Source organism: Pseudoliparis swirei, chromosome 2, assembly GCF_029220125.1.
Source record: "Pseudoliparis swirei isolate HS2019 ecotype Mariana Trench chromosome 2, NWPU_hadal_v1, whole genome shotgun sequence".
NCBI lineage: Eukaryota > Metazoa > Chordata > Actinopteri > Perciformes > Liparidae > Pseudoliparis > Pseudoliparis swirei.
The window spans coordinates 3,327,992-3,353,881 of record NC_079389.1 but is presented as its reverse complement, the minus strand read 5'-3'; the positions used below and the strand labels follow the sequence as shown (position 1 = coordinate 3,353,881).

Genomic DNA, 25,890 nt, shown 5'->3' with positions numbered 1-25,890 from the left:
CAAAGTCCGAATGCTTGACGAAAAAGCAGGTGTTTATTTCTTCTTTGTTGTTTTTGTTTTGAATCTGACAGCGGGAACGCACACAAAGCGTTAAATACCAATTTACACTTGAAACGCGTGCATCATTTCCCTCACACACACTCTGCTGCGTTCCAGCAGAGAGTCCATGCTGTATTCTTTGCAGAATGTACTGGGTCATATTTTAGAGATAAAACAGCAGCTCAAACGAAAAGGAACCCATCAAACACGAGTGAGAGGATTTCAGAGACTTACAGGCTCAGACATCTGGTCCCACGGTGGATGCTGCCGAATTGACTTTTGACATCTTGAGGCCACATGTGGAGTTTAGGTGCCAAAAAAAACACATGCATTTGGGGGAAAGATTAAAAAAGTGATTTTGTGTTAGAGCTGGATGAGCAAGACTCTCTGTTTGATTCCCAAAGTCACGACCTTGAGAAAACCAATTCATACGCACAGACATCCACTTGATCTCCGGCAGATTGCCTCCGTCTCTCCCTCCTTCCCTTACACACATATAGATACAGTAGAAGACACACACACACACACACACACACAGGGGGGGGGGGTTCTGGTTGCTGGAAATGTCAAACTGTTTTTACCGCGTCCAACCTGTCAGGTGTGTGAGTGTGTGTGTACACAAGTTAATGCATAACAGATAGTGAGCAAGATCACGACCCCCCCCCCCCCCCCTCTGATCAGCCTTCATGAGTTTCAAGAGTTTGCACTGTGTGTGTGTGTGTGTCGGAGGGAGGGTGGCAGTAGTCCCATTTCCCCCGTGGAGAGCTTGATCTTTCTGGCAATGCGCTAAAGTCTTCCTCCCTTCTTTTTTTTTCTTTTGTTTTTTTGGCTTCTTCACTTTTCCATCCTTCCCGTTTCTCACATGCAAGTCTTTTTTTAGGGTGAGCTATTCAGCCCACTCGCAAGCTGTTCATTACGCCACATACATGCGGATCGAGGCTGCAGTCACATCTGTCATACGTTACCGTGTTTGTCTAAGTGAGGAGTTTTTGTCTGAAGTGTGTGTGTGTGTGCACGCGAGGGGTGTTTTCCCCTCATTCTTTTCGGTCCCGATTGTCTCCATGATGCGATGTTGTTGGAGGCGTTCAATGCCCCTGCTGTCCCCCGCGGGAAATAACATACATCTCTCGCCCCTTTGCTTTCTTGCCTCCCGGCTGTCTGAATGCAACACTGATTCTGCCGTCTGGGTGGCTGTTTCTGCCGTCAACCAATGAAAGGCTCCTGATTGCTCAGAATGTTTCTGCCGTTTAGCTGCCGGCCTGTTTCACCACCTTGTAATATACGGTGTAGTGTATAGCTGGCATCTTAAAAAATAGCAAGAAAGAACCAATGGCTGTATGTGTTTATATTTATATATATATATATATTTGAATATAAATATTTATGTATAAATATATATATACATATAAATATATTTATTATATATATCTTCAGAGTGCACAAACTACAATAAAACAACATGTTGTAGCACAGCCATGGGTTCTTTATTTTTTTAGATGCCAGCTGGACACTACACTGTATATATAAACTATATATATATACAAATATATATACATATTAATATATATATATATGTATATAAAATATACACATATATATTAATATATATATCTATACATAATGCATATTAATATATATAAATATATATTTATATATATATATATAAATATGTATACAGTATATATTCATATGGAATGGCAGTGAACAAGTCTCACCACCCCCACTTCCTTAACTGTCCTTCACATTCACTCTTGTTCTGTGGTACATGACACCGTGTTCCTCCTGAGTTATGACCCTAAATCAGACTCATGATTCGTCTGTTGATGCTGAACTGGGACGTCACGGTGTTCACATCCGTCCCGACAACGAGTTTGATCGAGCTCAACGTGAAGCTAAACGAAAATGGCCGTTCGTTTCCCCCACGCGCCTCTTCGTCTCTCCTCCTCGCCCGTCGTGTGTCATTTACATTGATTGCTCTTTTTCCCCAGCAACTGATGCGGACCTCCGTGTTCCACATGTTCATCTTGAGCATGGTCGCCGTGGACGTCATCGTTGCCGCTAGCAACCACTACAAAGGCGAGAACTACCGCAGGCACTATGATGAGTTTTACCTGGCAGAGGTGAGATATATGGTTTTTTATTTTTTATTTTCATTTCCAATTCCCATTTTTTTTGTAACTCTCCGTGGTTAAGTCATGCTCTGGAATTAATAGGGATTTAAGATCACCTCCCTCCCTACTCCCCCTCGCACACACACACATACACACACACACAGCTGAATGGAGGAGATAAGAAAAGGGACACACTATTCCCTCCCCTCACTCTCTCCGCCCGTATCATCCCGCCATCGATGACACGGAGGAAGGCATGCTTTATTGGTGAGGTGCCAATTTCATTGCCTCCTTTTCACTGCGTTCCACCGGCTGAGCGCTCCTAGAGTGCACCAATATGATCTCAAATTGATTTCAAAATGACTCCTCCTGCTGTCAATATCGTGCCCGTCTGTCTATAATAAGAATGTAAACTGTCCCCAGGGGCGTCGCTAGACCTGTTTTAGGGGCGGCTTCAGCCCCGGCGCTGGTTTTCTCACTCTGCCAAGTGACGTCAAAGACGGACAGGGCTACAGCCAAAGAGGTTATCTCAAGGTCTGAACTATCGGAAACAATGGATACCCAAACATGCCACTTCCCTTGGCTAAGCCCCTCCTTTCTTTGAATCCTACAAACACCCCTGCCTGTACCGACGCCTTACTTTTTTTTATAAAGCATTATTTCTTCTCGCATGCCTCCTCGATAACATTGTTTCCAAGAATTCGAGTTGTTGCGCAGGGAGGTGTGTGTGTGTGTGTGTGTTTGTGTGTGTGTGTGTGTGTGGTCTTTTTAAGGGGTGAGTTATATCCCGCTGATGGCCGTTTCCTCCAATCCGCCCAGGTGGCCTTCACTGTGCTCTTTGACCTGGAGGCTCTTCTGAAGATCTGGTGCCTGGGCTTCACCGGCTACATCAGCTCCTCCCTGCACAAGTTTGAGGCCCTGCTGGTGGTGGGCACCACGCTGCACATCTACCCCTACCTCTACCACTCTCAGTTCACCTACTTTCAGGTATGTACACACACATATTTACAGGATGAACATGCACCAATGCCTGTATGAACACATGAATCATATCCTAAAGATACTAACTGAATCATCCTCACTTCAGATGACATTGCAGTGCGGAACAGAAGCTGTGAATCATTGAGTGGCTTCTCTTTCCTGTGGCCGTGCATTAATGAGCAGGAATCAATCGTCTCGCTATTCGGTGCTAGAACCTCTCCACTAAGTGCTTTAAATGCACCGACACCACAAGTGTCTCACAGAGATCCGGTGAAGTGATTTTTCCGGTCATGAAACATCGTTTTTGTCGGAACATTTGATATATTCAGTAAAAAAAAGAAGTGTCATTCCCTGATTGTTCTTCGGTGGTGATATTTTGCATAAAATTGAGCCCAATCATTCCGTCAGAGGAGGAGATGTGTGATGCATTTGTCCTCCGGGAGATGTGTCTAGTTGTGGTGGTCCTTTACATTACAATACATTACATCACATTACACTAGATAACATTACATACCATCACATTACATCAAATAATATTACATCGCATTACATTAGACTAGATAACATAACATTACATTAAATATTATTACATTACTTTACATTACATTACATTGCAACACGTTACATAACATTACATTACATAACACTAGATAACATTACATAACATTACATTAAATACTATTACATTACTTTACATTACATTACATAACATCACATTACAACACGTTACATAACATTACACTACATTACATCACATACCATTACACTATATAACATTACATTACAAAACGTAACATTACATAACATCACACTACATTACATTACACTACATAACATTACATTACAAAACATTACATTACATTACATGTCATAACCCTTTTATCCAAAGCGACTAACAATAAGTGCATCAACCATGAGTACAAACTCAGAACAACGGAATTTCCCCCCCCCCCCCCACAGAATCACTGAAAACAGGTTGAGAACCGCGACACTAAACCACACGATCAATGCTTGTTTCCAATTGTTGTCTCATGCCAACCCAACGGGTGTTTTCACTGCCCTAGACGAGTCTCACCGATTGCCTCTGTCTGGACCCAACGGCCCTCTTGGCAGAACACGTCTTAAATCAACCCTTCCATTGTGCGGGTTCGGAAGCGGATCAACAGCGGCGCAGTTTTAACAGTTCAGTCAACGCATTCATCCGGAGAGGCGGGGCTTCTTATCATTATTTTGACAATTCTGGCCCAGGGATAACACACTGATCCGATTCCAGTTGTTGGTATTTGGCCAACACGGGTTTTAAGCGTTCTGGATGGGATATCCGTAACGGGGACAATGCGGCGCGCCGTGCAATTACATTTTATGTTAAGCATTGCTTTGTCTTGCAAGAGGCTGGAGCCAGAAGCACACACGGGCCGCACAGCTGGAGAGACGTTCTCCGAGTGTCGTTTAGAGGCAGTCATTTGCAGCGGGCGCACAATCCTTTGTGTGGGCGGAGAGAAACAATACGCGACCGACTTGCCACAACACTCTGTTTATTTATCGCGTTTCCTTCTCGCACATCTGGCCCTGAGCCGCAACTGTGTAACCCTTCGCGAAAGTAATTAGTCCTGATGAGATTTGAATGTTTATTGTTCGTCTGGCGTCTGCGAGAGCACTCGAGTTATGTTTATTTATTTGTTCCTTCTCAAAAGCGGTCCCATTTTATTTCTTCCGTTTTTTTTCAGATATGCCACTAAATTGTTAGATGTTCATGGCTAAAATGTCTCATTGCACACCGCTCTTTTGAGATTCCAGATGTGGTGAAGTTCTCTCTGGTGGTCTGGACACACCCATGTTGATCACCTCACATCCATCGTGAACCTGCCCTACGAAATACGGTAGATAGTGGTCATCACGGGCTGTCAACGACCAGATCTGTGATCATTGCTGCAGGATCCCCCTCTTAGACCCGCCTCCCCCCGTCTCCGTTATCTCGTCCATTGAATGGCAGGCAGCCAATCATTTGGCTTCGAGCAGGAATTCTGAGGAGAAATCTTTGGCCGTGAGGTATCAGTGCAGAGCTCGATCAATAGCCTCTCTTCTGGATCCCAGATCACAGCCAGACCAGGATGCATTCACCTTTCGGTAAACAGTGATACAGAGCACCGTATCACTGCACCTTTCAGGGTTCGTACGGTCATGGAAAACCTGGAAAAGTCCTGGCATTTGTAAAATGGTTACTTCCAGGCCTGGAAAAGTCCTGGAAAAACAAAAATCCGAAAAGTTGAAGAAAAAGTCCTGGAAATTTTTTGATTTTTTTGAATTCAAGCCGAGTTTTAAATAATTAATACGACGCTCAAAATATAAGCCGGCATATGCTCTCTCATACTCGCAGCGCAAATTTGTGAAAAAGTGAACGCACCGTAACTGAGAAGACATGTTTACTCTTTTACTCAAACTATTGTCTCTCATTCATTTGTGTCATTTAATGTTATACAGTATACTGTATGCTTTGGAATCCTCATTGTTAGTTTACATACGACATTTTCTCACTTTTTCACGTATACACCAAGATTTTACTAAATGTTTGGCCATGTAAATTTGGTTTAAAGTCCTGGGAATCCACTGGTCAGCATGTGAACCCTGACCGTTACCACCGGGCTTTACATCAATGCCCTGCTTTTTGTTCTTATCAAATGTGTAACTGCGTTTCTTTTTCATAACGCTGATATTCACTGATAAACGTTCTTTAAGATATCCCCTCTGTGTCTATCGAGCCGCCGCCCTCACAGCGTTTTGCTCTTCCTCCCCTCAGGTGCTGCGCGTGGTGCGTCTGATCAAGATCTCCCCGGCTCTGGAGGACTTTGTGTACAAGATATTCGGTCCGGGTAAAAAGCTGGGCAGCCTGGTGGTGTTCACAGCCAGCCTCCTCATCGTCATGTCGGCCATCAGCCTGCAGATGTTCTGCTTCGTGGAGGAGCTGGACCGCTTCACCACGTTCCCCAGGGTAAGGAAGTCCCCGCCGGCGAGAGAGGGCGGCCCCCGCGTGGCGTGGCTTCGGTGATCGCCGTTCAGCTCATTTCTGAGATGCATTTTGACATCAGAGCCCACTTGCGATACGATATTTTTCAAAACCTAACTAAGTAGTTTTATTGACTTTTCTATATAGAGTTGTTTCCTGTGAAATTAAGGTTATTTGTATAAAACAACAGTCAATAGTCTGACTATTGTAGAAAAGTTCCTGTTGGTCGGTCAGCAAGCGGACCGCTGTATGATGATGTCATTCCCTCTCTTGCCGTTGTGTTCTGCACGGCTTCCTGCTGCCTATCCGACGTCCAAGCATCTTCCCTTAGACACTCAAATGCTGCATTTGTTTGTTTAGTTTCAGCTTATTTCCAAGAAACTGAACATCTGTTTAAAAAAAGCCAGATTCAAAGCGTTGCTTTTTGTGTGAGAAACTCGATTTCAAATCCCAAATCGACATCGTACGAGTGTTACTCGACTGAGGGTTTCTGTGTTCGCGGACAGTCCGCGAGTTTTTCTTATTTGATTCAGCCAGCAGTTATTCAGCGAGAGGCGTCCGATTTTTCGAACGCCGTAGTTTTTGTCCCACGCAAATAAGAGCCGGGTAGATTCAACTCTGTTCTGATTGAGCCCTACACTGTTGTCAAATGACTTTTTGCTCCCAGGGAGACCTGCGATGCAACTAAACAGGACATATTAAAACAGGACTGATTTTAGAAATGTCCCCACTATGGGACAAATAAAAGAATATCATATCGTATTATATCAGCTCGAATTTGAAATGCACTGCATACAACACTTATGAATTCATGGGAGCGGCTTCCGAGGGCCGAGCAGCAGGGAGGCGGCCTGCAGATGTGGACGGCGCGGTCGACAGATGTGGTCCCTCCTTTGATCTCTCAGGGCTCCTGAGACTCTCTCTCTCTCATTAGCCTCATCTTGACATCCTGCTTCTTCTTCTTCTCTTTTCTCCTCAACATTTCACCGATCCCCGGCCCAGCGGGGGACACCAGGGTGTGTGCTCGCTCTCATCTGTGTCTCCTCGTCTCCGTTGCCGCGTCACAGTTAATGACGTTAACTGTGACGGCCAAACATCGGGCAACGACCTGTCGCTGGGTTTATCTTCATCTGCTGTGACGTGGGAGCAGCTGGGAGGGTCCGGAGGGGGTGAGATGCTAAGGGGGGAGGCGCAGGAGGTGCCATTTGACTCCGGGGTCCACAGTGTTGCAGCTGGCTCTTCCTTCACACTTTTATTTGACCCCTGCCGAGTCGCTGAGAGGGCAACAAGACGGGCAACGACAGAAACACGTGTCCTTACTTTCTCTCTCCTACTTCCTCGTAGTTGAACGGTCGGCTCGAGAGGAATGGTCAGAAAGGGATCAGCTGGGTAAAATGTTTGCCCTGCGGCGTGAAAGAAAATAAAGCGCGTTTCAAATGTCCGATCCTTCCCGGTGCAACGTCCTCGCCGTCTCTCGCTCCCTCTCATCCCGTGTGCTTTCCTCCCCTGCAGGCATTCATGTCCATGTTCCAGATTCTCACCCAGGAGGGCTGGGTAGACGTCATGGACCAGACTCTCGTGGCTGTAGGTCACATGTGGACTCCGGTCGTCGCCATTTACTTCATCCTCTACCATCTGTTCGCTACCCTGGTGAGGAAGTCGCCGTGCCGTTTTTTTCAAATGCGAAAAGGTCAAATAAGTTCCAGTGCGGTCTTCTCTTCACACCCCTGGTATTCACATTAGTTTGGGTCGGTACAAGCGGGGGTTGGTGAAGCAGGAGACCCAAATAGTTCTCTTTCTGCATCCAATTAGTGCCCCTACTTCCGGCGCCGTGCTCTCAAGTGGTACATCTAATCACTCGCTGACATTTCGGCGGTTTAAGTCCCTAGATTATGGGCAGCGTTCAGACAGCACAGACGGCCTCAGGATGACTCACACTTCACCCCAGACAAGATGGCGAATCTGATGGCGCCGCGAATCTGATGGCGCCGCGAAAGGTCGCCTCGGTGTGTTGGTGCGCGATGTTTTTTATTGTTTTCGTTTTAAATACTGTTTTCTGCTGGGATTCCCAGAGCTCTTTCACCAGAGAAGAGCTCTTGATCATCAGGGGAACAACTCCAGCGGATTTACTTCCAACGTTTTTAACTTCTGTGGAGTTACTGGACATTTTTGTAAAAGGTGTGCTCACCTTCGCACGTGGTGAAACGCCGGCGGAGAGGGAAAGCGTTCGGGCGCTTATGCGGCTACGGAAACGGGATCTCGTACAGCGCTGCCGGGCATATTTCTCTCAACGTCCGCTCACTGTGCAACAAACTGGACGAACTCCAGCTGCTGGTGGGAGAGACAGAGACTTCTCCTCATCCTCCGTTCTGTGTTTCACGGAATCATGGCTTAGTGGCTCGATACCAGACTCTGCGCTCCAGCTCGCTGGCTTCCAGCTGTTCCGGCGGACCGGGTCACGGAGCTCTCCGGTAAAAAAGGGTGGATGAATCTGCTTTTACCTCAACAACGGCTGGTGCAACGACGTAACGGTGATTCTACAGCACTGTTCGCGGACCTGGAATCTTTATCATTCACTGCAAACCCTTCTACTCCCCGTGAGTTCGCTTCATTCATCCTGGCCGGAGTTTACATGCCGCGCGGGAACGTGAACGAGGCACAACAGACCTCGCTGAACAGATACGGCGTGTGGAGCGGACCTTCCGGACTCTTTAGTTATTGTACTGGGATTTTAACAAAGGAAACCTCAGCCACGAACTCCTAAATATAGACAGTTAATTAAATGCCCTACCAGAGAGAAGAGCATTCTGGACCACTGCTACACAACAATCAGCAGGGCCTATCACGCCGTCCTCGAGCTGCACTGGGAAACTCTGACCACGTCATGGTTCATCTGATTCCCTCATACAGGCAGAGACTAAAGCTCTGCAAACCTGTGGTGAGGAAGTTCAAGAAGTGGACCAGTGAGGCTCTGGAGGATCTACGGGCGTGCTTTGACTGTACTGACTGGGATGTCTTCAGGACTGCTACCAACAGCCTGGATGAGTACACAGAGGCTGTAACTTCCTACATCAGCTTCTGTGAGGACAGCTGTATTCCATCCAGCTCCAGGGTGAGTTATAACAACGACAAACCCTGGTTCACAGCGGAGCTCAGGAAGCTAAGACTGCAGAAGGACCAGGCATTCAGGAGTGGGGACAAGGACCTGTACACAGAGTCCAAATACAGGTTTAGCAAGGCGGTGAGAGATGCTAAACGACTGTACTCTGAGAAACTGCAACAGCAGCTCTCAGCAAACGACTCTGCTTCTGTCTGGAGAGGGCTCAGGCAGATCACCAACTACAAGCCCAAATCACCCCACTCCATGAACAATGTGCTTCTGGCAGACGAGCTAAATGAGTTCTACTGCCGCTTTGAAAGACAATGGAGCAGTCCTGAGACCATCCCCACAGCCCCACCAACAAGCCACAGACCATCAGCCCACCCTCCCCAGCCCATCAGGGGCTCACACCTCTGGAGCACCCTCCATCAACTCAGCGACGCCTCGTCATCCTGGAGAGAGCAGTCAACAGGCTGTTTAAAAGCAGAACCCCCGCAAAGCAGCGGGCCCGGACTCCGTCTCCCCTCCACCCTGAAGCACTGTGCGGACCAGCTGTCTCCGGTGTTCACCGACATCTTCAACACCTCCTGGAGACATGCCACGTTCCAGCCTGCTTCAAGGCCTCCACCATCATCCCGTCCCCAAAAACCCAAGATCACAGGACTCAATGACTACAGGCCCGTCGCCCTGACCTCTGTGGTCATGAAGTCCTTTGAACGCTTGGTCCTGTCACACCTCAAGACCATCACCGACCCACTCCTGGACCCCTGCAGTTCGCCTACAGAGCCAACAGGTCTGCAGACGATGCAGTCAACATGGCCCTTCACTACATCCTCCAGCATCTGGACTCCCGAGGAACCTCGCCAGGATCCTGTTTGTGGACTTCAGCTCTGCCTTCAATTCCATCATCCGTCCCTGTTGCAGGACAAGCTCTCCCAGCTGCACGTGCCCGACTCCACCTGCAGGTGGATCACAGACTTCCTGACCGACAGGAAGCAGCACGTGAGGCTGGGGAAACACGTCTCAGGCTCCCGGACCACCAGCACGGGTTCCCCCCAAGGCTGTGTTCTCTCCCCTCTGCTGTTCTCCCTGTACACCAACAGCTGCACCTCCAGTCACCAGTCCGTCAAGCTCCTAAAGTTCGCGGATGACACCACCCTCATTGGACTCATCTCTGGTGGGGACGAGACCGCCTACAGGTGGGAGACTGACCACCTGGTGACCTGGTGCAGCCAGAACAACCTGGAGCTCAACGCTCTGAAGACAGTGGAGATGGTTGTGGATTTCAGGAGGAATGCAGCCCCACCCGCCACTCTCATCCTGTGTGACTCGCCCGTCGACGCTGTGGAGTCCTACCGCTTCCTGGGCTCCATCATCTCCCAGGACCTCAAGTGGGAGCTGAACATCGGCTCCATCTCCAAGAAGGCCCAGCAGAGGATGTTCTTCCTGAGGCAGCTGAGGAAATTCAACCTGCCAGGGAAGATGATGGTACAGTTCTACACGGCCATCGTTGAGTCCATCATCTGCTCCTCCATCACCGTCTGGCACCCTGCAGCCACAGCCAAAGACAAGCGCAGGCTGCAGAGCATCATCCGCTCGGCCGAGAGGGTTATCGGCTGCAATCTGCCTTCCCTCAGGTCCTGTTCACTTCCAGGTCACTGAAGCGGGCCAGAAAGATTGTCGCCGACCCTCCCACCCTGGACACTCCTGTTCGAGTCCCTCCCTCGGGAGGAGGCTGCGTCCATCATGACCACGACCTCCCGCCACACCAATAGCTTTTTCCGACGGCGGTCGGGCTCATCAATGGACCCCGGGACTGACTGACTGTCACCCCCAGGACTACCACCTCTTCTTCCACCTTCCTCTCTCCTCCTTCTTCCCGCTCCTTCCTCTTCCTCCTCCTCCCTCTTCCTCCCACTCCTCCTCCCTCCTTGCGTTGATTGTTGTCTGTCATGTCCAAATGTTGCACCTTCCACCAAAAAAAATTCCTCGTTTGTTTGTGAAAACATTCATTCTTTGGCAATAAACCTGTTTCTGATTCTGATTCTGATTCTGACAGGATGTCCTCCAGGAACAGAGCAAGCAGCGAATGCAATTACCAGGCAGACTGCATTTTTTTTGTGTGAAAAAGTTCTTAATTCAATAGCGGCGACGGGGGAATAGTGACATTAAGTAAAGTCAAAAGTTTATCAGAGCCCCGATTTCACAAAGCAAAGGGCTGCACATGTATTTAATACAGCAATATTAGCGGAGCACGCAGACATGAACTTTAAAAAACTGAAAATAGTTGAAGGCGCTGGGAATCAAGTCTCTAATTTGTCTTGAGTTCCTGTGGCTGCGACGTCTTTTATTTGTATTATGTGCCACATGTTATACTCTCAGCAGTAATATAGCAGCAGACACCTATTAGCCATGTGTAGATATAATGGAGCAGAGAATGAAGTCGCTCTCCCTCGCTTCTTTTGCTCTGTGGTCATAGCCGCGGTTTGGGGGCGCGATGATGTAGCCATTGTAGCAAACAGCTTCCCCTTCAGGTAAACAGGGTTAGCCTTGTTAGCACCGTTAGCCTTGTTAGCACCGTTAGCCTTGTTACCACCATTAGCCTTGTTAGCACCATTACCCTTGTTAGCACCGTTAGCCTTGTTAGCACCATTAGCCTTGTGAGCACCATTACCCTTGTTAGCACCGTTAGCCTTGTTAGCACCATTACCCTTGTGAGCACCGTTAGCCTTGTTAGCTCTGTTAGCCTTGTTAGCACCATTAACCTTGTGAGCACCATTACCCTTGTTAGCACCGTTAGCCTTCTTAGCACCATTACCCTTTTGAGCACCGTTACCCTTATTAGCACCGTTAGCCTTGTGAGCACCATTACCCTTATTAGCACCGTTAGCCTTGTGAGCACCATTACCCTTATTAGCACCGTTAGCCTTGTGAGCACCATTACCCTTGTGAGCACCGTTAGCCTTGTTAGCACTGTTAGCCTTGTTAGCACCGTTAGCCTTGTTAGCACCATTACCCTTGTGAGCACCGTTAGCCTTGTGAGCACCATTACCCTTGTGAGCACCGTTAGCCTTGTTAGCACCATTAGCCTTGTTAGCACCATTAGCCTTGTTAGCACCATTACCCTTGTGAGCACCGTTAGCCTTGTTAGCACTGTTAGCCTTGTTAGCACCGTTACCCTTGTTAGCACCATTAGCTACGAGCCGGCGGCCTCAACCTTTAAACAAGTTATTCTTATTTTTTTGGGGACTGCATTATGTTCTCATGCACATTTCCTCTTGTTGCATTTTAGATTCTGCTCAGTCTTTTTGTGGCCGTCATCTTGGACAACCTCGAGTTGGATGAAGACTTGAAGAAGCTCAAACAGGTGAGAAGCGTTTTGTAAATTATGTCAGCAGGCGGAAAAGAAGAAAAGTGCCACCTGCTCGGATCCATGAAGGGCAACCGTTATCTGGGGATAGGAACAGCTTGTTTATTTCACACGTGCAGTATTAGGATTACAAACACAAGGAATTAGCCACGAGACATTGACCGTCTGAGTTACTGTCTTCATATGAACCATCTGTTGGCAATGGGACAAGATGCGGGTTTCCGTAGTCGTCCGAGTCGTATTGACCAATCACGTTGGCGCAAGGCTTTTTTTTTCTTTCTAAAGTGTCAATCTCAGAACCCGACGGCTAACTTTTGACCACGGTTAATTTTTTTTTATGAGCTCTCCAAACTTTGCATACCATCATCACCTATTTAAAGTAGGTACCGCTGATATACCTACAAAGTACACCTCGACGGGCACATTTTATTTTGGGATGAAAGGTTTAAGACGAATGAGATAAGGTTTCTGGAAGTTTCTTGTTCTCCAGAAAGGGCTGTTAACAGAGTGTGTGTGTGTGTGTGTGTTGGGCCGTTTATACTGCAGCACTGAGGACTGTCAATCACCCCTTCGATAGAGTCCTGTTTCGCTCTGCTAATTCGACCGCCATGGCTCAGTCACTGCGGCTGGTTTATCACAGCGTTAACACTCCTCTCCGGTCGTTACATTCGGTGCCTTAAAGTGATGAATTTTATCATTTAAAATGATTATAATTTTTTTCCGTACAGGAGTGCTGCGAGGGTGATTAGTTAGAAATGTGAGACGTCTGCTTGCGCCTGGCAGCTTGGCGAGAACAGCTGGCTTTGTGGTTACATCACTTGAAGGACATGCCGTTTTCTCTCCTACTAGTTGAGACGGTTGACTGTGGCGGTTTCACCCCGTCGGGAACCGTGTGCATTCCTTCTTTGAATTTGTTCAATCGATGCGATTTCCATAATTTTACTTTAATAGTCCCGTGTGGCAAATATTAGGGCCGTTATCAACCTGCAGCACTTTCTGTAATAACAGCAATCTATTACAATCCAGTCTATGTTTTTATTTAAATGATATGATCTTAATGCTTCTTCAACAGCAACCTTTTTTCTTCGAGATTATATATGTTTAAACTAGGGCTGTGAAACGATTAAAAATTTTAATCGGGTTAATCACAGGTTTTTGTGGCTTAATCATGATTAATCACATATTACCGATATTCTCGGTATATTTTGTGAGAACATAGAGATTTATGACAAAAGACGGATATATACATTTATACATTATTCTATACAATGGTGCTGCAACTCAGCAGTTATTTAGCAGTTTTCTTCCATATGGAACATTAATACATCTTCATCCTAAACAAATAATATATACAAAATGTGAATAAGAACTTAACCCTCCTGTTACTTTCGGGTCAATTTGACCCCATTCAATGTTTAATGTCGGTGTTCTTTGGGGTCAATTTGACCCCAGGCTGTTTTTCACTGTGTCAAACATATAAGAAATATCAACTTTTTTATTTATTTAAAGGGCTATTTAGGTAGTCAACAAACAAACATAAAGTACCTCACACTTAAACTTGGGAAGCAATATTAATTCTAATAATTTTCTGGAGGTTTTAATTGCTGGGGTCAAATTGACCCCGAGGGTAAAATATGTTAGTAAATGTAAAGGTAACAGGAGGGTTAAACAGAACATTTTCTCTTGTTTGTCAACCATTAACTCCACCATGACACAATCTAAAGGCCTCTAGTCTTCCTCTAGCAGCTGCTGAGGCAAACTGACTGTGTGGGTTTTCTTCATGAACTGGGCCGTGATGAAAGGGACGGCGGGACACCGCTGCAAAGCTGAAACCTCACCGCCCGGACACGGACAGGTGGACAGATTGACAAGTGACTTTTTTTGCTCGGTCCCGATGCGCGCACGGAGCTCTGTGGCGGCGAGGCGAGATCGATAAGTTTTAACGCAACGCGAAGAGACAGAAATGACATGCTGCTGTGGAGATACGATCAATAACAGACGTTTAGTTTAATAAAAGAACAAAGACGTGCTCTAGAGAACATGTCAGGGGGCGGGCCAATCTTTTTAATGTCATGCGATCTACCGACACTACGCCGCGATCGACTGGCAGGTCGCGATCGACGTGTTGAGACCCTGATCTACAGGAAGTAAAAGTCGTAACAAGGTTTCCGTAGGTGAACCTGCGGAAGGATCATTACCGATGAACAGACCGTCTGCAGGAGAGCGGACAGAGTTCAGATTGAAGTGGTGTATTGGAAGCTCATTTTGCAAGTGACTTTTCTTTCGTCCCGACGACCAACAACAGACGGATTGGAAGCTCATTCTGCGCATGCGTTAAATGCGTAAAAAAAACAAAACTAGTTAAACCTGTAATTGAATTAACTGAGTTAACGCGTTATTTTTCACAGCGCTAGTTTAAACTCATAACAAGTCATTACTCTCACTTCTGCTGTGAAACAGCAGACTGTGATGGTTTCATCCCATAGATAACGTAAAGGTGAGAAGTACTCTAACCCAAAAGAACACCTCGGGAACAGAAACACACAAAAGTTATTTACTAGTGTTGCTATTAGAGGCCCTCGACTTTGGAACAACCTACTGAAGGGGATACGGGTGACTATGGGTCAGTGGGTAGCAGGTCTGTCTTTCAATCAGGGGGTTGGAGGTTCAATCCCCGCCCTAGTCGATGTGTCCTTGAGCAAGACACTTAACCCTGAATTGCTCCCTGTAGCTGCGTCTACGGTGTATGAATGTAACATGATTGTAAGTCGCTTTGGATAAAAGCGTCGGCAAAATGACGTAATGATAAGGCTCAAGAATGACTTCTCTTAAAGCACTTCTTAAAACCCATTTCCAAAGAACAGCTTTTCAGTGATGTCGTCCATTTACACAGTTCTTCTGTTCCCCTAATTTCGTTTGTCTGTTGTTTTTTAATTTGTATTTGTATTTTACCTTTCTATTTGTTTAGCCTTGATTCTCTGTAGAGCACTTTGTAAACTCTGTTTTTAAAGGTGCTATATATAACGAAATATATATTATTTTTTTTAAATCCAAAGTCGAATATACACGAAAATGGAGTCAAAACAGGCAGAACGGGAACAATGTCAGGATATGATGAATAAGAGACTAGTGAGGGACTAGTGATGGACTGGTGAGGAACTAGTGAGGGACTAGTGATGGACTAGTGATGGACTGGTGAGGAACTAGTGATGGACTAGTGATGGACTGGTGAGGAACTAGTGAGGGACTAGTGATGGACTGGTGAGGAACTAGTGAGGGACTAGTGAGAGACTAGTGAGGGATTCATGAGGGACTAGTGAGGGACTGGTGAGGGATTAATGAGGGACTAGTGAGGGACTAGTGATGGACTAGTGAGAGACTAGTGAGGGATTCATGAGGGACTAGTGAGGGACTGGTGAGGGATTAATGAGGGACTAGTGAGGGATTAATGAGGGACTAGTGAGGGACTAGTAAGGGATTAATGAGGGACTAGTGAGGGACTAATGAGGGATTAGTGAGGGACTAGTGAGGGATTAATGAGGGACTAGTGAGGGACTAGTGAGTGACTAGTGAGGGATTAATGAGGGACTGGTGAGGGATTTATGAGGGACTAGTGAGGGACTAGTGAGGGATTAATGAGGGACTAGTGAGGGACTAGTGAGGGATTAGTGAGGGATTAATGAGGGACTAGTGAGGGATTAGTGAGGGATTAATGAGGGACTAGTGAGGGACTAATGAGAGACTAATGAGGGACTAGTGAGTGACTAATGAGGGACTAGTGAGTGACTAGTGAGTGACTCATTTGTTCAGTCAATTTGATTTCCATAATTGTCCTTTTTTTTATCGCATGTCGTGAGATATTGAGGCCAGTGTGGTCCAGTGCGGCGCCTCTCTTTGACCTTGTGACCAGGAGAACAATAGGTCCAGTCTGATCTGTGGACTCAGTGATGTGTTTGCTGCCGCCACGTTTTATTTAAAAGTTTGAGACCTTTTTTCTCCCTCCAGAGCTGAGTAAGTGGGCAATTCATTTTGATAAAGCAAGACCCATGTTGTGTGTAAATGCTGCCACACACACACACACACACACACACACACACACACACACACACACACACACACACACACACACACACACACACACACACACACACACACACACACACACACACACACAGACACAGAACCAGTTTCCGTCATCAAATGAAGTGCAGATGGACTTCCATGGTGGGAATAAAGTTCACGTTGGTAGGCGTACAGTACGATACTTTATGAATTAATCGACTGTATAAGCTCACTGACATTCACAGGTTTGCACACACACTGACATGTACACACACGCTAACTTAAAGGGCGTGCACTCACAGCCGGCTGGCAGGTCTCAGCTTGCCTGTGCAGGTTATTTCCCTCCCACAGCTGAGTGATTAGGCGCAGCGACTGTCAAATTGGCTTTTTTACAGGTGCTTCAATCACGGATACGGAGGCTGCATATAAATGCGGCCGCAGCTCGTGATCACGCGCCCACATCAGGAAGCTGCTGCAAACATCTGGCGAAAGGCCCAATGACACAACGCTTCGATACAAAAATATGCACGCAGGCTTTTGAGGGATGGGAAACCAGTGATGGTGCATGTGATGAATCTTCTTCTTTTGGGCCGTTGTTTGATGAATGACTTCATTGGGTCGGTAATGTTTCTGATTTGGCCTTAAAGTGAACATGGCAAGAAAAAAAGAGAAAAAAACCTCTCAAACAGTAATACTTCAATAGGTCTCCAATTGATGGATATCAATCAATATTAATACTATGTAAATGTTGCCACACAACCCACACGTGTGTGTTCTCTCCCCTTAGGCATTTTGTAATCCTTTCTTTTTCACAGTCGGTCGAGCACACAGACCGCGGTGGTGTTCAAAATAATGTGCAAATAATGGGATGACAAATTGAAGCCGAATAAACTATTCAAATAGCGAGTTCATGACGATTACATAATGTTGTCTTGTTGTTTTTTAATAAGAAACAAGGGTGCGTGGGAAGATGCGCATCTTCAGTGGAACGCACATAATAATGTATGTAGTTGCATTGTCGCCGGCACACAATTAGTGGCATTTATTGAACTGATCACAGTTGCATTCACTGCCACGCAGAACAGTTGGTGACGATTGTTGACGATTGTTGACGGTTGGTGAAGGTTTTTGAAGGATGGTGACGGTTGGTGATCGTTGGTAAAGGTTGGTGACGGTTGGTTAAGGTTAGTGACGGTTGGTGACGATTGGTGACGGTTGGTGATGATTGGTTACGGTTGGTGACGATTGGTTACGGTTGGTGACGGTTGGTGAAGGTGGGTGACGATTGCTTAAGGTTGGTGAAGGTTGGTGACAGTTGGTGAAGGTTGCTGACAGTTGTTTAAGGTTGGTGACAGTTGGTGACAGTTGGTTAAGGTTGGTGACGATTGGTTAAGTTTGGTGAAGGTTGGTGACAGTTGGTTAAGGTTGGTGATGGTTGGTAACGATTGGTGAAGGTTGCTGACGGTTGTTTAAGGTTGGTGACAGGTGGTTAAGGTTGATGACGGTTGGTGACAGTTGGTGATGGTTGGTTAAGGTTGGTGACGGTTGGTAAAGGTTGATGACGGTTGGTGACGATTGGTTAAGGTTGGTGACGGTTGGTCAAGGTTGATGACGGTTGGTGACGATTGCTTAAGGTTGGTGACGATTAGTTAAGGTTGATGAGGGTTGATGATGATTGGTTACGGTTGGTGACGGTTGATGACGATTGGTTAAGGTTGGTGACGGTTGGTGATGATTGGTTAAGGTTGGTGAAGGTTGGTGACAGTTGGTTAAGGTTGGTGACGGTTGGTAACGATTGGTGAAGGTTGGTGACGGTTGGTGAAGGTTGGTGACGGTTAGTAACGGTTGGTGACGATTGGTGACGCTTGGTTAAGGTTGGTGACGGTTGGTTAAGGTTAGTGACGGTTGGTGACGATTGGTGACGGTTGGTTAAGGTTGGTGACGGTTGGTAAAGGTTGATGACGGTTGGTGACGATTGGTTAAGGTTGGTGACGGTTGGTGAAGGTTGGTGACGATTGGTTAAGGTTGGTGAAGGTTGGTGAAAGTTGGTTAAGGTTGGTGACGGTTGGTGACGATTGGTGAAGGTTTTTGAAGGTTGCTGACGGTTGTTTAAGGTTGGTGACAGTTGGTTAAGGTTGATGACGGTTGGTGATGGTTAGTTAAGGTTGGTGACGGTTGGGATGACGGTTTTTGAAGGTTGGTGGCGGTTGGTGACGGTTGGTTAAGGTTGGTGACGGTTGGTGAAGGTTGATTAAGGTCGGTGACGGTTGGTGACAGTTGGGGACGGTTGGTGACGGTTGGTGACGGTTGGTTAAGGTTGGTGACGGTTGGTGACGGTTGGTAACGGTTGGTGGTGGTTGGTGACGGTTGGTGACGGTTGGGTAAGGTTGGTGGCAGTTGGTGACGGTTGGTGACGTTTGGTGGCAGTTGGTGACGGTTGGTGACTGTTGGTGGCGGTTGGTTAAGGTTGGTGGCGGTTGGTGACGGTTGGTTAAGGTTGGTGGCGGTTGGTGACGGTTGGTTAAGGTTGGTGACGGTTGGTGGCAGTTGGTGACGGTTGGTGACGGTTGGTGGCAGTTGGTGACGGGTTATCTTGTCCCTGACATCTCCGTCACGCTCCATGCGTGTCGGAAATATCAGCGGAAAGAAAAGCAGTCAACTGTGTCGGCTCACCTCACACGCTATTGTGCTTCCCTCCTGCCCGTGAACGACTCCCAAAGCAGCAGCTGTGTGTGGTCACAGGTGAGCCAGCTGTGTGTGTGTGTGTGTGTGCACCATTCACGCTTTAAAACGATGAGGCCACCGCACAATAGTAAGAACCATTCTTTCAACTTAATTTCCGTCTTCGTTTGCGAGTCGCCGCCGGTGTCCCGTTGCGTGTGACATTCGTTACACACGTGTTATGCAGCACCTTCAGTGTACAATGACTTTATTCACTCAGCACATTGAAGTCGCCGTGTACATCTCCGTGTGCAGCAGTCGCACTAAAAGGATGAACTGATTAGAATCTGTTGGTCAAAGGTCACCGTGACTCGGGAATTCAGATGCTAATTATTTCACACAAATGTCAAATAGGATAAAAATGATGAAGCGATGACATTTCGGTCCGACATGGATGGAAACCGCAACACGACTTGCATCGAATCCGCGAGGCGGTAATTCCAATGAGGTTTGTTGTTGAATCAAAAAATGATTTTCAAACGAACGTCAATGTAGCCTCGGCAATCGGAGCCGGCGGCCGTTTTTAATGCGAACTGTTGCCGTCGCGCGACCGCTAACTTCCACATAACGACTACGAAGAGCCAAATGAGTGACGACGGGGTTCGGCTCATTTTCTGGAACCAGTGTAGCATTTAAATATTGCGTAATTAGCAAGCTAGCGATCCAACTGGCAGACCGCTGACTCGTTGGATAGCTCGCTAATCCCACCACGCTGCACTCGTTACGGTAAATGTGCTCAGCGGTGGGTCGCTGGGTCCAACGCGGAGAAGGACAGGTTAGTTTCCTGGTTAATTGAGTTACCAAGAGCTGCATCCACTCTGTTCCCGGCAAGCTGGGACACCTCTCTCTCTCTGATGGGTGCTGAGGCCGTTCTGACGAATAACAACAGACATTTTCCTTTTTTTTTATTGCCCACATCTGATGGAGTTACCCGGCAACACTTTTTGGTCGTCATCATGACGTCATCGGGGCTGATGACACAGGCACGAAGTGGCAGTTTCCTGCCGTGTGGTTGTGTGTGTGTGGTTGGGTGTGTGTGTGGTTGTGTGTGTGTGTGTGGTTGTGTGGTTGTGTGTGTGCGTGTGCAAAGCAGCAGCAGGTGTCTGTAGCTGATTTTATAATGACATCATCAATAAGGAATATAGCTAAAAACCATCTGGTACAGTTCTGAATCCACGCAGGAATTATATGTTTTCGTCAACACACACAAACACACACACACACAGAGACACTTGCGTTTACATACACATGAAGAGTGGTCATTAATAATTAGGGAATAGAGAGTAAGATAATGAACAGTGAGTTTATTCTACCACACAGATGAGCCAGGAGCACAGAGGAAATGGGGAATCCTTAATTACACACACACACACAGACAGATGAGCGTGTGTGTGTGCGTGTGGGGGTGTGTGTGTGTGTGTGTGTGCGCGTGTGTGCGCGCTCCACTCATCACTGTTGATTAGGATAATGCATTTATTGCGTGAAATTAGGTTTGCTGGATTTTTTAATGAAATGAAGTCTGGGACAGAAGAAAGGTAGACAGCAGAGGAAAGCAGAAGTGAAGGGAGGAAGTTGACACACACACACACACACACACACTCCCAGGTGGGTTTCTGTTCATGGCTGATGTGAGACTTGGAAGAGTGCTGAACTGCTCATGAATTGTATTCTAAAACATGAACACTGTGCAGAGGAACCTGGTGGATTTCTCGTGTGCACTTTGGTGTCGCTCCGATTACGGCGACAGCTCAAGGTCAACAGGCAGCGCCCTCCAGCAGCTGAAGGTCGGCCTTGGGAGTTTGTCTCCACTTAAGCACGTCGTCTATCGGGGGGGGGGTGGGGAGGGATAATCTATACCACATGCAGCTTGTGTCAGACCTGTGTGTGTGTAAGGGCTTTGGAGGAGGAGGAGGAGGAGGAGGAGGAGATTGGCTGAAAGGTGTTTACCCCGAAGGCCGGTGGTGAGTTTATCTCTGTGCCTACGAATTGTCAGCGGTGAAATATTCTGCACAAGCATTTCTCAGCGTACAAACACACAGACACACAAACACAAAGACACACACACACACACACTCACTCATAGACTCCTTTCCGCATTTCTGTTTGTGCAAAAGTGGAAATGTCTGGCAATCAAACAGGTCCTCGGGCCAGGAAGATGAGTCACGACGAACACGTTTGGAAAACGGTTGAAAGGGAGCAAACGGAAAAGCCCGACCGACGGCGAGAGGAGCTAAAAGCGTCGAGCTCGACCTTCATCCTCAGTCTGTTTGCAGAGAGCGCGTGCAGACACACTGACATTTGAATGCTTTGAGACCTCTCACTCGCTCTTTTGACATTCTCTCTTCTTTCTGAGTCTCACAAACGGAGCGGTGAGGCAGTGTTCAGCTGTGCGTCCTCCATGCAGACACCGCTCCGCTGCTCCTCTTCGTCCGCGGGCCAAACCCGGACTCCGAACTACAGGAGCAGCTTTTCATATTTTGTTATTTCCTCCTATTTGCTTTGATTACAGAGATATACTCTTGAAACTACGGCAATTAAAACAATCAATTCATTGTAATCAAAGCAATGGGTTTAAATATGCGTAGACATTTTGTGAAATGGAAATATTTGCTGTTAAAGTAGTGAAATAAAAGTCCCTTAACCCTCCTGTTGCCTTAGGGTCAATTTGACCCCATTCAATGTTTAACCCTCCTGTTGCCTTTATATTTACTGACATATTTTACCCTTGGGGTCAATTTGACCCCAGCAATTAAAACCTCCAGAAAATTATGAGAATTAACATTGTTTTCCAAGTTTAAGTGTGAGGTACTTTATGTTTGTTTGTTGACTACCTAAATAGCCCTTTAAATATATAAAAAAGTTGATATTTCTTATATGTTTGACACAGTGAAAAACAGCCTGGGGTCAAATTGACCCCAAAGAACACCGACATTAAACATTGAATGGGGTCAAATTGACCCGAAAGTAACAGGAGGGTTAAGTTCTTATTCACATTTTGTATATATTATTTGAAGACGTGGGAAAATTTTCTACACTTTCAGAAGACCTTATAGATGTATACGGCTTTATAAAACTTCATAAAAGTTGATGACCGTGCGCGTCAGCTTCTAACGAGGTTTATACATCTGTTGCTTTTATCGCCTTTATGCAACCAAAGTGAGTCTCTTCTTTTTCGGGAAGGGTCGAATGATGAAAACAAAACAATGCAGATATGTGTATGGAGTTATTGTATTTTACAAATGCTGAAGTATGAGAGGAATAAACCCACACAGAACGTATCCTGGTCACGATTCCCATCTCTGCTGCCCCCTAGTGGTTCACCGTCTCACCTGCAGCGCTGACGTACAGGTGTGCTCGGGAGCATGGCCAGTGCTCCACAGAGTGGGCGGTGACACTGGTCTTCAAGATGGATTAAAAGAGGAATAATCTGCTTTAAAATGTAAGGATTTTTTACCAAATATGAATACATTATGTGTTAATGTTAAATAACTGATATATTGGCCAGTAGTGGTGTAACAGACCGCTGTTGACCCCCCCGCCCCCCCCTCGTGGTTCGGCGTGTCAACCGAAGATGAATTAATTACACATTTTAACGATGACCGTCTGTGTGAACTAAAGTTTTCCATAAAAATACGCTGTGACAACATCGCCGTTTTTCTTGTCGCCGATCTCAGATTTTGGTAAACAAGTAATCTGTGTTTGAACTGACGGGGCCTTATGATGCCTTCAGGCTCCGTTCAGTGAAATTCAGTGTTTACATGTCGTCTGGTAAAGTGTAGTGCTGTTTGAAGGAGATATATATATATATATATCTTTATTCCAGACTCATGGGTCCATAAAACAACAAACACAAATACAACAACAATATATAAAATACAATACGAGGACACCGGTCCAGCCATTGCAGCCAAAAAAATCACTCGGGATTAAAAAACATACAAACATTTGTTCCATTGCTTCCAGAAACAAGACGAATACCTGGTATCACTCAATGCTGGGTCAGCCAAGGCTTTTATAACTACATTCTCTGAGACATTTAGTCGACATTTAAATTTATACATAAAATTCCTCAAAACAGCATGAAAAGTGGGAACATTCCGGCTCACAAACATCTGACTTGCACTTGTCCATCTCGGAAGCTTGAGCAGGATCCTGAAGGCATCATTGAAAGCCACCTGCATCTTTTTCATTTTCCCTTTACTATAACTGCACCACAGGTGGGCTGTATACAGAGGAGTACAGTAGGCTCGAAACAGAGCAGTTTTAACGTCTTCTGTACACATGTGAAATTTACGTGCCAGCATGTTGGCTTGTGCATACAGTTTGCAACACTGCCGCTGCACATCGTCATCATCACTGAGGTCGTTCCTGATGATATGACCCAAATACCTATATTTCTGAACCACATTTAACTCCTGGACTCCCAAAAAGAATGAAGGAAAATGTAGCTTCTGATCCTCCCTGGTTTTTGCTATCATGATAACACTCTTTTTGGAGTTAAACTCGATATCATAGTGCACCCCATACCTTGAGCACACTCTGAGCAATTGCTGTAAGCCAGCACTATAGGGTGACAGGACCACCAAGTCGTCAGCGTAGATGAGATGATTAATAAGACTTTCTCCCACCATACATCCTGTCTTACACTTTTTTAACTCCTTAGAGAGGTCATCCATATAAAGATTAAACAGTGCAGGGGACAGTATTCCACCTTGTCGGACACCATTTGTCACGAGGAAGGGTGCAGATACACTCTTACCCCATCTAACTCGCATGGTTTGACGTGCATACCAAAAGTGCAAAATCCGAATCAAATATGGTGGCACCCCTCGCTCTTGTAATTTGACAAACAATTTGGAATGATTAATTCGATCAAAAGCTTTAGATGCATCCAGGAAACACATAAATACTGTGGTGTTATGTCTCCTGTACTTACTAACAACTTCCTTCATTGCATATATACATAAGTCTGTGCTATGTTTACTTTTAAAACCAAATTGATTATCAGTGGTTAAGATGTAATCTTGAAGCCTAACTAAGAGGATTCGTTCTAACACTTTAGAAAGTATACTGGCCAGAGCAATTGGTCGATAGTTGTCAATGCTAGATATTTTACCAGTTTTATTTTTGATTACTGGCACTAACAACACAGATGTTTTCACAACATCATAAATAGATATTAGAGATGAAATATGAGCTGTTATCATAAGATATAAAAAGATTATAAGACATATTTAAAACTACTCATGACGAGATTTGTTTGAATCCATCAAAATACAATCTTTTAATTATTTTTTAATTTAAATTAGGTGTTTTTATTAGGAACATATACATAATAAATCTCTTAAAGTTAAAAGGATACCATTTATAATTTTTATTTTATTTGTACACCTAAGAGCGGTTGAAATAATGTGTGTGGTGAATGGAGCCATGTAGACCGACTGCTATAATAACACAACAAAGGGATCTGAATCTGACAATATGGATCTCAAAACACAGCCCGACACTCTTTCTAACATACCGATATGTGTGTGTGTGCAGGTGCGTGCCGGCGGCTCGGTGCCACAGCGCTCCGACTGTACGTCGTGTCAAGGGGAACGTATAGAAGAGTCTATGATTATCTTTATTTTATTTTTTTAAATGTATGGCTTCCCACCACGGATTTCACTCTTTACGACTTAACCGAGATGCCCGTCCTCCCAAACGTGTGACTCAATGGGCCGAGGACTTATTTGGGGGGATTTAGTGGAGGAGAAGCCGGCGGGGACAGTCATCAGAAGAGGAGGATCCCATTACAACCTGCTCCTATCGTTCTGTGACCTCCAGTTTTACACATGGCCGTAATCACACGTTCACTTCCCTCCGATCGTCACTCGGCGCCTTCGGTGAACTCGGCCGTTGAGCGTGGCGTTCTGCACTTTGGATATAATATAACTATATTCAATATAATCATGTAGTGTTTAAGCTGGCAAGAACCTTTAGGGGTCCTTATTCTGTGAAACTCTCATTAAACTTCCTGAGAAGTCTCATGAGTTATATAAATCTCCCTATTAACACATTCTTGTCTCAAATCCGCCCCCCCCACGTCATCTGCTTCCTTGCCGATAAGTCTGTCTTCAATGATTATAATAATTATATTATCTGTCTGTTATAACCTTCAACTCATGGATCGGCCTTTGAAGACCCGTAAACTCGTACCCTCCCTGAGACGGCACTCTATCTCCCTTCTTGTCGTAATACAATGAGGTCGCCTCTCCCTCCGCCCTCACACACTCACTAACTGAGCTTTAAAGGTTGACTGTTGGATCTCATTATTTTAAACATCTCATCTGAAGCTTGTGAATAGGAGTTACAAATAATTCCGCCACAGTTCCCACTAAGGCAAGCGCAAAGACTAAACACAGGATGGGAATGGAGGCCCGACATGGAGACGTACTGGGGAAACTTTAACACTGGTTTAGGCTGAATTGTGTTCTCAGTTGTTGTGCGTTGGGAAAGGCCT

General features: G+C 45.9%; 1 protein-coding gene across 3 annotated transcripts in view; it reads left to right on the top strand.

Annotated features, from left to right (window-relative positions):
- The window catches only part of nalcn (sodium leak channel, non-selective), a 121,693-nt gene that overhangs the window by 30,676 nt on the left and 65,127 nt on the right, over positions 1-25,890 (top strand). For all 3 annotated transcript variants that reach the window (XM_056423989.1, XM_056423997.1, XM_056424004.1), the window contains exons 11-15: positions 2,028-2,159; positions 2,970-3,137; positions 5,929-6,120; positions 7,648-7,785; positions 12,528-12,602. In XM_056423989.1, the coding sequence (XP_056279964.1) occupies positions 2,028-2,159; positions 2,970-3,137; positions 5,929-6,120; positions 7,648-7,785; positions 12,528-12,602 (705 nt within the window). The remainder of the gene's footprint in view (positions 1-2,027; positions 2,160-2,969; positions 3,138-5,928; positions 6,121-7,647; positions 7,786-12,527; positions 12,603-25,890) is intronic.